The sequence below is a fragment of the Musca autumnalis genome, unplaced genomic scaffold, assembly GCF_047663935.1.
Source record: "Musca autumnalis isolate F117 unplaced genomic scaffold, ASM4766393v1 scaffold_5, whole genome shotgun sequence".
Lineage (NCBI taxonomy): Eukaryota > Metazoa > Arthropoda > Insecta > Diptera > Muscidae > Musca > Musca autumnalis.
The window spans coordinates 143,305,354-143,318,486 of NW_027412088.1; the positions used below are offsets into that span (position 1 = coordinate 143,305,354).

General features: G+C 36.2%; 1 protein-coding gene across 5 annotated transcripts in view; it reads left to right on the plus strand.

Annotated features, from left to right (window-relative positions):
* The first annotated feature begins 563 nt into the window (after positions 1-563).
* Fa2h (Fatty acid 2-hydroxylase) overlaps positions 564-13,133 on the plus strand; it is a 54,375-nt gene continuing 41,805 nt past the window's right edge. The window contains exon 1 of one of the 5 annotated variants that reach the window (XM_073957103.1): positions 564-985. Coding sequence is in view for 2 of the 5 variants with exons in the window: in XM_073957100.1 (XP_073813201.1) it covers positions 9,323-9,464 (142 nt within the window). In the remaining 3 variants the exon portion in view is untranslated. Of the gene's footprint in view, positions 986-9,241; positions 9,577-13,133 lie in introns of those variants that run through there. The other 4 variants (XM_073957097.1, XM_073957100.1, XM_073957098.1 and 1 more) reach the window with 4 other exon arrangements.

Genomic DNA, 13,133 nt, shown 5'->3' on the forward strand with positions numbered 1-13,133 from the left:
TCTCATTGAGCTATTTACATGTAGACTGTGTTTATTGAATCTGTCGTTGGAGTACTTAGGTTGAAATACTTAGGTTCTCTAGCACTGCCTTTCCGCTTGTGTTAAGGTTCTTCACATTGAAGTCACTACATAAAACCATGCCAAAGAATACAGTGGCGTATAACTAACAACAATCATTATACGCCCCATTGCCCCCTCCTCTTTAGTTAAACAAAGTATACCTAAATTTTTATACCCACCTCCAGTATGATTGTCTTTTTTGTTAAATTTTTTCCATTATTATTTTTATACTTTTTTGCAAATTTAGATTACGTCAACTTATTTAATAATACACACATCCTATCAACTCACCTCAAGTCACTTGGCTTAAGTTGTTCGGTGGACTACAAATATAGAAGTAGCAAAGAATGGAAGTGGCAAAAAATAGAAGAAGAAAAAATAAAAGTGAAAATTATCATCTGAAAGGCGGGAGTAATAAGACGCAGCAGACAAAGTAGAAGATACGTTTTTTTGCCGCTGCTGATTAGCTTTTTATGCTTTTCATTCAAACGAAACCCTAGCAGTGCGTTCGAAACGGTTATTGAGTTAACAACGACAAAGATGAGGTGCGTTATTTGAATATGAAATCGTTCGGTCGATCTGTCGGTTAGTAATTTAAATGAATCTGGCAAAAGCCGCAACAGACAAAACTAACAACAACAACAGCAACAATATGAGTAACTTCAACTGAAAACGGAATTGATTTTTATTTAAGTTGCAAGCATAATTGAACACTAATGTGAGATAATAGAATTTCACACTTGTTTGTAAGAAGAAAAAAACATTGTTATCGATATCTATATATCTGTGTGTCTGTCTGGCGGTCTATCTTGTCTACGAGTACGGCTTCAAGGTGTTTCTTAATAGAACAAATAATAGTGAAATATATTCAGTTGAGTGTGCCCAAATCTGGTTCAAACTTAATGCAATGCCGTGAAATCAAATTGTGAGTTATTTGAAATATCTTAAAGCAAAGAAAGAAGAATTTGAATATTCCAGAGATTTCTATTTAATTGAAGAATTATAAATTCAATGCATTTTTGGTATAAATATGGAATCAATGAGTAATTCAATTTGACGTCTAAGAATAGTATCGGGGTAGTTATTATAAACAATAATACCTCTTGGAAGGGACGGCAATTATCCAGACAAAGGGTTGTAACAGAGAATCCATGCTCAACAACAACTGCAGCTTACAGCGTTGTGATGGTTACAACGTACTGAGGAAATTTTGCGCCAGAAGTGGATGTGAAGGATTAGCTTTTCTGTTGCACCAGTCTGTTCAATACAGACCTATCTCAGTTAAGCCTGCCTCTAATGGCCCATACATAAATAGCTGTACTCCAGGTTATAGGCCCCCTTTTGGAATGTCATAACCGTCTGGTCTTGGGGACTTTAATGCTCATCATGAGTTGTGGCATTCGATCTTCGGAAACGACCAAAGGGATGTAGTTCTGGCTGAGCAAATGGATAGCTCTACGTTTTGCAAGGTAAATGAGGATGCCTCTACCAGAATTAGCGGAGTGTGTCACAGTTCGTGCCAGACATACCTATCGTTTCGCCTTGTCTGACAAATCACGTCAAATGGCAACCCGCCATCTCTTTTGGATCATATTATCTCCCCATACCCTTCTGATGTTCGGGTAGCAGAAAGGATGTTCCGTGGCATCATCACTTCCCAGCAGATTTAACAATAGAGCGTGATGAGCTTCGTCGTGCCAACCCCAATGACCCCAGAGTCAGAGAGCTGAAGGTAACAGGTTGGTCGGTTGGTCGGTGAGCATAAGCGGAACAAATGGCTAAATCATCTGAAGAGTTGCAACATTGGAGCCGGAAAAAGTGAATTGTGGGCAACGGTTAAGACACCGGAAAGAACGAAGATAGGACCTTAGTAACCTATGACGACATTACGCAGACTGATCCGAACAGGTGCGCAAGTTATTTCAATCGACAGTTTGTCGAACACCCCGAGAGTGGCAGGCTGAAGAGAAAAGTACTACGTCGCATCAGATCTCTTCCTGCGGAGAATGAACCACCACAGCTTACAATGGATGATGTTGCGAATGTCATTAGGAACGGTAAATCATCCAAAGCGTTTGGCCCTAATGGAATATCCATGGTAATGCTGAAACAGCTAGAGGAGTATCTCACTAAAGTTCTAAACCTGTCGCTGGCCAAAACTCAATCAATCTTTACTTTGTTCGCTTTTTGACGCAAAATTATAAAGGAGAACACCTGGGGAATTGCAATGAGGCTCTGTCATTCCTTTATAATTTGGTATTTTAAAAGCGAACAAAACAAGCGACGAACTAATAGGGTTTGGGCGTTTATTTTGCAGTGACCCGTGAATATTCCTACCGTTAGTTTCAGATTAGATTTCTTCATGGAAATCAGAGACGTAGTTCATCTTGGATAGGTTTGGCCAGATTGCATTGTATACCTTACATCTAGGTTAATTGTCTACCTTTATACCAATGTCCTTGTTCCAACTGCGGCATGTAATGGCACAAGGATGGTTTGATTAAGTTGTCGACTTCCATATCGGCTGACACCGATCCGTAAAGTGTCAGTTCATCCGCTATTTCATTTTCATCGATGTTGCTATGACTCGGACCCAAAACAAGGTGACGATTGATTTGAACGTCGCTGTCCAAAATCGCCTCAGACTTGGTAGTATAGGAACTGAGTGATATAATGGACACTTGACCGGATGATTTATTTGAGTATACAATGGAATTGGCATTTGAAACCCAGTGGATTTATTAAATCCGGTTATGTGTAAACGGTATATAAGAGTACCTTCATACTGATCAATGGTGATAATGGTTTTATCTTGATTTAGTTGGCACATACTTAGATGTTGCTCGGAAAATATCTTTAACAAATCCACGTTGCTTAGAAAATATTATACAAAAATCCACGTTGCTTAAAAACTATATTTAAAAATCCATGTTGCTTAGAAAATGTTTTAAAAAATACACGTTTCTGAGAATATATTTTTAAAAAATCCTCGTTACTGGGAAAATATTTAAAAAGTTCACCTTGCTGAGGAAATATTTTTAAAAAATCCACGTTGCTTAGAATATATTTTTAAAAAATCCACGTTGCTGATAAAATATTTTTAAAAAATCCGCGTTGCTGATAAAATATTTTTAAAAAATCCACGTTACTCAGAAAATATTTTTAAAAAATCCACGTTGCTGATAAAGTATTTAAAAATATTTGCCAACATTTAATGTCAAACCAAATTAAGTTAGCCCTAATATCATTACTAGTATAAACGAACTCTAAGCATGACTCATCTGTAACTTATACGCTCTGGGACACATGTGTTTTTAGAGAAGTTTTAAGAAAATAATTCAAAAATTCAATCTTATCCATGTATTGTGGAATAAAAAAAGTTTGCTAACTTTTGTAATCTGTGACATTTAAATTTTGTTTTGTTTTTCGTTATTGTCGATCTAGTTTTTGTGTGATAATTGTTTACATGAAGATTGTGTACACCTGAGGCCAGTATAAATATTGTACTAAATATTGTTTTATTTACCCAAAGATAATATTATTGACTGGCAGTCAAGAAGGCAGGCAGGGACAACAGAATTTTTGTTTGGCTTTGTTATGTTTCGAACATTATCAACAACATGTCAGCGGTTGACTTATCTCTCTCTCTTCCATACATATGACTTAGTTTCGATAACACTTTGTGATAAAAAAAATAGCTAAATGATTGACTCAAAATGGAACATTTCGGAAATGTGTTTGGAATTCCCACAGAGGAAATAGCTAAATGATTGACTCAATAATACCTCCTTGTGTTTCAGAAATGTGTTTGGAAAAATATGACCTTTGAGAAAAAAATCGGGGTGTGAATCCTCAGAAAAAAAACAAGTGCGATAAGCAGTTGGCTATTTTCCATTTGCGAGAATATTTTTTTATATTTTTTTTTTTTTATATTTTTAGTTTAGTGTTATAGTTTCTACTGAGGATCACTGTTTAGAATAGAGTTTATTTAATTAACAATACTATATATATTTCAAAATTCTATAGAATATTACAGTACGTTTACATACAACCGATGCATTTAATGAAACCGTTGGATTTCTAATGTCAATACCATTGCATATACGTAAAATGAATCGTCATAAAGAATGTCACCCTGGAAAAGGCTCTAATGTGAAATGCCTGCTTTATTTTTTTGACAAAAATCTCTTTATTGTCGGCTTTATTTGTAATCCAGTTGTTTTCATGCAAAGACTATCTATCAATGGCTCTAATATTTACCTAGATAGATAATCTGTAATAGGGTGTGTATTGATTAGATACGTTTTTAGTAAACCTTGAGGTTGTAACGGTAATTGTCACATAAAAGGTTTTGTTGATTTTTACACATTATTTATGACCTTATATCACAGTATAACCTAACCTTATCTTCAACTCAGCATTGATAGCAGGTATTTGAACGGTTTGAATAAAAACAATTTTTATTAATTTTCACAACTGAACATTTTTTGGTGTACGTGCCACGAACGTCCCCCAAGATACACCTCACACATCAAAGGGAGCTGCTCATTAATATTGTTACGGAATTAGGGTTTATTTAATCCCGTGTAGACGTTGTTTTATTCCCCGGTGCTACGCGCCCGTATTTATACTCACCTGCGTGTGCATAGACTTTTCTAGCATCCTTCCTCTGGGAGGTTCTCAAATGTTCAAACGAGATCCAGATACACATACTCGTATACAAACAGACGAATTAATGTAATAAATACGATGGAGTAGGAGGGGTTACAATGAATGACGTCAAATGTAGAAGCATGACTGAATAGTCAATAGTCAGCTTCTGTAGAAAATCCTTTCTGGAACAAAGAGTGCTTCTTTAGACCCTTTCTGAAACAAAGGGTGCTTCTTTAGACCCTTTCTGAAACAAGGGTGCTTCTAAAGACCCTTTCTGAAACAATGGGTTCTTCTTAAGACCTTTCTGAAATAAAGGGTGCTTCTTTAGACCCTTTCTGAAAAAAGGGTGCTTCTTTAGACCCTTTCTGAAACAAAGGGTGCTTCTTTACACCCTTTCTGAAACAAAGGGTGCTTCTTTAGTCCCTTTCTGAAACAAAGGCTGCTTCTTTAGACCCTTGTGAAACAAAGGCTGCTTCTTAAGACCCTTTCTGAAATAAAGGGTGCTTCTTTAGACCATTTTTGAAACAAAGGGTGCTTCTTTAGACCCTTTCTGAAACAAGGGGTGCTTCTTTAGGCTCTTTCTGAAACAAAGGGTGATTCTTTAGAGCCTTTCTGATACAAAGTGTGCTTCTTTAGACCCTTTCTGAAAAAAGGGTGCTTTTTAGACCATTTTTGAAACAAAAAATGCTTCTTTAGACCCTTTCTGAAACAAAGGGTACTTCGTTAGACTCTTTCTAAAACAAAGTGTGCTTCTTTACACCCTTTCTGAAACAAATGGTGCTTCTTTAGACCCTTTCTGAAACAAAGGGTGCTCCTTTAGACCCTTTCCGAAACAAAGGGTGCTTCTTTAGACCCTTTCTGAAACAAAGGGTGCTCCTTTAAACCCTTTCTGAAACAAAGGGTGCTTCTTTAGACCCTTTCTGAAACAAAGGGTGCTTCTTTAGACCCTTTCTGAAACAAAGGGTGCTTCTTTAGACCCTTTCTGAAACAAAGGGTGCTTCTTTGGACCCTTTCTAAAACAAAGGGTGCTTCATTGTACCCTTTCTGAAACAAAGGGTGCTTCTTTGGACCCTTTCTGAAATAAAGGGTGCTTTTTCAGACCCTTTTTGAGACAGAGGGTGCTTCTTTAGACCCTTTCTGAAACAAAGTGTGCTTCTTTAGGCTTTTTCTGAAACAAAGGGCGCTTCTTTTGACTCTTTCTGAAAAAAGGGTGCTTCTTTAGACCCTTTCTGAAAAAAGGGTGCTTCTTTAGACCCTTTCTGAAACAAAGGGTGCTTCTTTAGACCCTTTCTGAAACAAAATGTGCTTCTTCAGTCCCTTTCTGAAACAAAGGTTACTTCTTTAGACCCTCTGTGAAACAAAGTGTGCTTCTTTAGACCCTTTCTGAAACAAGGGTGATTCATAAGACCCTTTCTGAAACAAAGGGTGCTTCTTCAGTCCCTTTCTGAAACAAAGGGTGCTTCTTTAGACCCTTTCTGAAACAAAGGGTGCTTTTTAGACTCTTTCTGAAAAAAAGGGTGCTTTTTTAGACTCTTTCTGAAACAAAGGGTGCTTCTTTAGACCTTTTCTGAAACAAAGGGTGCTTTTTAGACTCTTTCTGAAAAAAGGGTGCTTTTTTAGACTCTTTCTGAAACAAAGGGTGCTTCTTTAGACCTTTTCTGAAACAAAGGGCGCTTCTTTAGACCCTTTCTGAAACAAAGGGTGCTTCTTTAGACCCTTTCTGAAACAAAGGGTGCTTCTTTAGACCCTTTCTGAAACAAAGGGTGCTTCTTTAGACCCTTTCTGAAACAAAGGGTGCTTCTTTAGACCCTTTCTGAAACAAAGGGTGCTTCTTTAGACCCTTTCTGAAACAAAGGGTGCTTCTTTAGACCCTTTCTGAAACAAAGGGTGCTTCTTTAGACCCTTTCTGAAACAAAGGGTGCTTCTTTAGACCCTTTCTGAAACAAAGGGTGCTTCTTTAGACCCTTTCTGAAACAAAGGGTGCTTTTTAGACTCTTTCTGAAAAAAGGGTGCTTTTTTAGACTCTTTCTGAAACAAAGGGTGCTTCTTTAGACCTTTTCTGAAACAAAGGGCGCTTCTTTAGACCCTTTCTGAAACAAAGGGTGCTTCTTTAGACCCTTTCTGAAACAAAGGGTGCTTCTTTAGACCCTTTCTGAAACAAAGGGTGCTTCTTTAGACCCTTTCTGAAACAAAGGGTGCTTCTTTAGACCCTTTCTGAAACAAAGGGTGCTTCTTTAGACCCTTTCTGAAACAAAGGGTGCTTCTTTAGACCCTTTCTGAAACAAAGGGTGCTTCTTTAGACCCTTTCTGAAACAAAGGGTGCTTCTTTAGACCCTTTCTGAAACAAAGGGTGCTTCTTTAGACCCTTTCTGAAACAAAGGGTGCTTCTTTAGACCCTTTCTGAAACAAAGGGTGCTTCTTTAGACCCTTTCTGAAACAAAGGGTGCTTCTTTAGACCCTTTCTGAAACAAAGGGTGCTTCTTTAGACCCTTTCTGAAACAAAGGGTGCTTCTTTAGACCCTTTCTGAAACAAAGGGTGCTTCTTTAGACCCTTTCTGAAACAAAGGGTGCTTCTTTAGACCCTTTCTGAAACAAAGGGTGCTTCTTTAGACCCTTTCTGAAACAAAGGGTGCTTCTTTAGACCCTTTCTGAAACAAAGGGTGCTTCTTTAGACCCTTTCTGAAACAAAGGGTGCTTCTTTAGACCCTTTCTGAAACAAAGGGTGCTTCTTTAGACCCTTTCTGAAACAAAGGGTGCTTCTTTAGACCCTTTCTGAAACAAAGGGTGCTTCTTTAGACCCTTTCTGAAACAAAGGGTGCTTCTTTAGACCCTTTCTGAAACAAAGGGTGCTTCTTTGGACCCTTTCTGAAACAAAGGGTGCTTCTTTAGACCCTTTCTGAAACAAAGGGTGCTTCTTTAGACCCTTTCTGAAACAAAGGGTGCTTCTTTAGACCCTTTCTGAAACAAAGGGTGCTTCTTTAGACCCTTTCTGAAACAAAGGGTGCTTCTTTAGACCCTTTCTGAAGCTAAGGGTGCTTCTTTAGACCCTTTCTGAAACAAAGGGTGCTTCCTTAGACCCTTTCTGAAACAAACGGTGCTTCTTTAGACCCTTTCTGAAACAAACGGTGCTTCTTTAGACCCTTTCTGAAACAAAGGGTGCTTCTTTAGACCCTTTCTGAAACAATGGGTGCTTCTTTAGAGCCTTTCTGAAACAAAGGGTGCTTCTTTAGACCCTTTTTGAAACAAAGGGTGCTTCTTTAGGCCCTTTTTGAAACAAGGGGTGCTTCTTTAGACCCTTTCTGAAACAAAGGGTGCTTCTTTAGACCCTTTTTGAAACAAAGGGTGCTTCTTTAGGCCCTTTTTGAAACAAGGGGTGCTTCTTTAGACCCTTTCTGAAACAAAGGGTGCTTCTTTAGACCCTTTCTGAAACAAAGGGTGCTTCTTTAGACCCTTTCTGAAACAAAGGGTGCTTCTTTAGACCCTTTCTGAAACAAAGGGTGCTTCTTTAGACCCTTTCTGAAACAAAGGGTGCTTCTTTAGACCCTTTCTGAAACAATGGGGGCTTCTTTAGAGCCTTTCTGAAACAAAGGGTGCTTCTTTAGACCCATTCTGAAACAATGGGTGCTTCTTTAGAGCCTTTCTGAAACAAAGGGTGCTTCTTAAGACCCCTCCTTAAATAAAGGGTGCTTCTTAAGACCCCTCCTTAAATAAAGGGTGCTTCTTCAGACCCTTTCTGAAACAAAGGGTGTTTCTTTAGCCCCTTACTGAAACAAAGGGTGTTTCTTTAGTCCCTTTCTGAAACAAAGGGTGCTTTGTAGACCCTTTCTGAAACAAAGGTTGATCCTGTAGACCCTTTCTGAAATAAGGGGTGCTTCTTTAGATCAACTCGGTTGAATCACCGCATGAGCGTAAAAAGCTGGGAACTTACATAATTTAGTCCAGAAATTTTGTATTTTATAGCAAAATTTTGAATTTATATATACACTCTTTTTACCTTTGGTGAAATGATGTCGCTATATGTAGGGATCAATAAACTGACTTGCGTGTAGGGACTAATTAAACTGCTAATTAAAAGTATCGAACGGAGTGTCTTTACGCGATTCCGTTTCGACTGCATCGAGACATGCAGTGAAATCACGACTTGACATTGCACGACTTCCATTTTGCCGTAAATTTAATACTTCTACCCTCTTTATTTAAACTTTTTAATGTTTTTGTCTTATTTACAACAAACTCCCTTCTTTGTAGTGGGATTTTGAATTTGAAGTTGATTCACATTTCACACAATTCTTTGACAAATATTCTTATCTCTTCGTATTCCTAACTAAAACAAAACATTCATAACTGGGTGGTTAACTAATAAAACATTATTTACTAACACAAACAACAACAACAACGAAACACACTCCTCGAAACTGGCGGTAAGGGTTAAAGGAATTGACAAGAAATAATCACAACAACAACAAAACTAAATAAAAGTATTAGAACATTTATCGATGTTCGACATACGGAATGTTCAAATAATCACAAAGTTTAACGGTTAATGGCGAGTGACGACGATACGCTGCGCGGTGTATGCGTGTGTGTAGGTGCAAAATAATTTCAGTCAATGAAGCGCGGGCCTTTTTGTCATAGAAAAAGTATTTCAGTTTTAGTTGACGCGTGGTGCAGTGAAGATATTCAACACAAAACACCGGCCAAAGCAGCTGCAGACAGCAACCTGGCACGGGAATTAATATTAAGGAAAAAAAGTAATAATCGAAAATATTTAAAATTCTATAAATTAATTCATTCATAAATCAAAACAAAACAAACATTGCAACGCGCTATATTTGCAGTGATCGTGAGTGTGTGTGTGTAAGTGTATGTGTCGCAAACAAAACCAAAAGCGATAAAAAAAATATGCAAACATTCAAAAACAAAAATAAAACCAACAAACAGAAAAAATTAGTTTGAAAGTTGCCTATGTTCGGTTCGATGATGTTGCATGTGTCAATACGTGTGATTGAAATGATTGACAACTCGGCTCCCCGTACGTACATTCATAGATGGAAGCCAAAGAAAATAATCGAAATTTCGCAATTACCTATTTATTTTTCTTAAAAATGGTCAACACACTTTTGTCATTGATCTTGCATATCAATTGCAGTTTTGAGAATTGTCAATTCATCATAATTTATGGTTATTTAATAGAGTTTTTGCTTAAGTATGTGCGTGTGTGTGTGTCTGTGTTAGTTTAAGTTATTGTGTGACAATAAAAGAAAGCACCACCTAATGTTGTTGCTGTGTGATATAAATCCCTCAAAAGCCTTAGATAAAATTTGTCATTTATCTAAAAAGCTTTAAACAAAATAAATAGTGTCTTAAATTGCGATATAAAACCAAAAAAGACCACAATATTACTATGTTTTCCAATTTACTAATGCGTTAAATGGCCAAATTTGTTATCGTACAGCAAAGTACCTATCATCCACTAAATGTTTCTAGAATTTCAAAAAAAAAAATATGATGCGTGAAAATATTGAAATTTTTAAGAACACATTCTTATAAGGAAAACTCTAATTGTTATTTTGATACAACACCGAATCTTGTTGCAGCTCTGATTGATTGCTGATTTCCACCCTCCCAACTATAAAGACATGAAAAGTGACGAAACTTATGACAACATTTGAATTCTGTAACTTGATTTTTTACGTTACCGATAAAATCGCAAAATTGTAAATGAAAAGTTTAAAAAAAATGACAACATTTATAGTATCGATAAGTTTCAGCGTCTATTTTATTTTGGTCTCTAACTTACCGACAAATTTCGTTTATTACACTGTGCAACATTTTTAAGGTAATCTTGTGCAAATAATTTTAGCTGAGAATTTTTTGAAAGTAAAGACCCAAACGACAAAAACCCTAGTTGGGTTTTGATGTGTCAGATCCAGCTTGGATTTATGGCCCCATTTAAACATGGTTAAATATTGACTTTTTAAAGCAATTCTGGGCTATATCTCTGAAACCTATGTGAATTTTCATCTGACCTCCGAGGCAAATTTGTAGATAAGGGCGAGAATAAAATATTTGGGAATATAATGAAATCGAAAAACTACATTTATTGCCTCAAATTTTATAAAACATCGATAATTTCCATAATTTGTATACATTTTGCACCATATCTCCAAAACCATTAATTTTTTCTAAATGTTTTCTTTTGGAAAAATATTCCCTGGAATGTAATACACAACTCTTCAGAACATGTCATTGTTGTAAAATGCCTCTATGCCGCTGTTTTCAGTACATTATTCAACGACGATTTAATAAAAATGTCAATAATGTAGTGAAATCCGAAATGCGAATTGACTATTGGTGTGAACTGTGTTTGAAATACTTATTGTTGCAAAATACCGCTGAAACAACATGAAGTAAGCATTTTAGAGTTTCAGAATGTTCCAAAGAATTGTTGAGAACTTTATTTGGAAGATCTTTGCAATAGGCTACTAAGACAGACTAAGACAGCAAGGCCAAGTTCCTAATCGTTTCTGAGATAAAGGCCCGATAAATGCAAAAACTGTAATTTTAGCCCGGTTTAGATGAGGCCATAAAATACGAACTGGATCTGACAGGACAAAACCCTATTACGGGTTTTGTAGTCTCCATATGTACTTTCAAAAAAGCATACTAGAAGTTGTTTGCATTTTCAGTGTTGCATAGTGTTATCGAAATATAGACGAGCAAAAGTATTCATTTATTGATCACTTTTGGCAATTCTGTTAATAACCCCACTGGAATTCAAATGTCAATTCCATTGCGTATACGTCAAAATAAATCCTCATAAAGAAGGTTAACACGTCAAGAAGCTCTAATGCAAACGGCGTTTTAAGTAGTTACAGAAAACTACTACAAATCTGTCCAAGGCATTTAGTAGGTCGATCATTAAATGTTGATTTTCGATATAAATAGTTCAATTCTATAAATTTTGTTTAAAACGCAACATTTTGAATTAAAGCTTTAAATATAAGTTAGCAGAATTGTTGCCATCGACAGCTCTTATAGTAGGTTTTAATTCTACGGGATTGAGTAAACCTTAAAATAGCATGCAGTATTCAAGGTTTCAATTCCATCAAATATCTGCCAAGGCACATTTATACACGCAAAAAAAAAAACGGCCTCTCTAACATATGTCCCAAACATATTTTGCAGCAAACATATATATGTTTGCAACAGTCCCAAACATAATATATGTTTGGGTCTGCAAACAAATATATGTTTGGGTGCAAACATATTTATGTTTGGGTGCAAACATATTTATGTTTGGGTGCAAAGATATATATGTTTGGGTGCAAACAAAGACATGTTTGGGTGGAAACAATTTTATGTTTGGGTGCAAACATTTTATATGTTTGGGTGCACAAAAATACAAACCCAAAAGGCACAAAAAAAAACAAACACATGCACCAGTGGGCGCTTACTGAGAGCAAGGGAGCGTAAAATTCAATGTAAAACACTTTAAAATGTGTGCTCACTTGCTCTCAGTAAGAACTCACTGGCTATCTCTATAGTATACACACAAATATTGTGGTTTTTTATTGAAAAACAAAAGAACAACAAACACATAGGTACATACAAAATTCCAAAGAAATACATAACACACTTTAATAAAAGAAAAACTGATTGAAATAATTTGTAAATAGTCACACTTTTAAAAAGGAAAATATATAGAAGCGTAGTTGAACGCTTCTCCTTAGTTGTGAAATAAAACAAATTGTCCTCATAGTTGAAATCATCAGCGGGGAATCGGCATCTAGAATCAAATGATTATGTAATGTAATAAATAAATATCGACACCTCCAAATAATAGTATGCTAAGTCTAAAAAGTGAGTTTTGCAGGAGAAGCTCTCAAAGTGTGGAAATTTTTTTGAACTTCAGTACTATGCTAAGTCAATATTTGTTTATAACTTCTGTTCGGATTGACCGATCATTACCAAAATTTGACAGAATTTAAGTTAAAGGACGTTCGACACCTCCAAATAATAGTATGCTAATTCTGAACAGTGAGTTTTGCAGGACAAGCTCTTAAAGTTTGGACATTTCTTTGACCTTCAGTACTATGCTAAGTAAATATTTGTTTATAACTTCTGTTCGGATTGTCCGATTATTACCAAAATTTGACAGAATTTAAGTTAAAGGACGTTAAATATAAAAATGTAAAGAACTTGAAAGCATGCTAAGTCGACTTAGCATACTATTGTTTGGAGGCGTCGATATGGATATGCCATATTTCAAATATACACTAGCGGTCATCTGAATAGGTTTGAATTTTTTTCTTTTTATATGTTAAGGTATCTTCTGATGTGTTTGTATTACAGATCCATACTATTTACTTTTTGAGAGTCCTATACTATGCCAACATTCCCAAGAAAAAACTTGACGA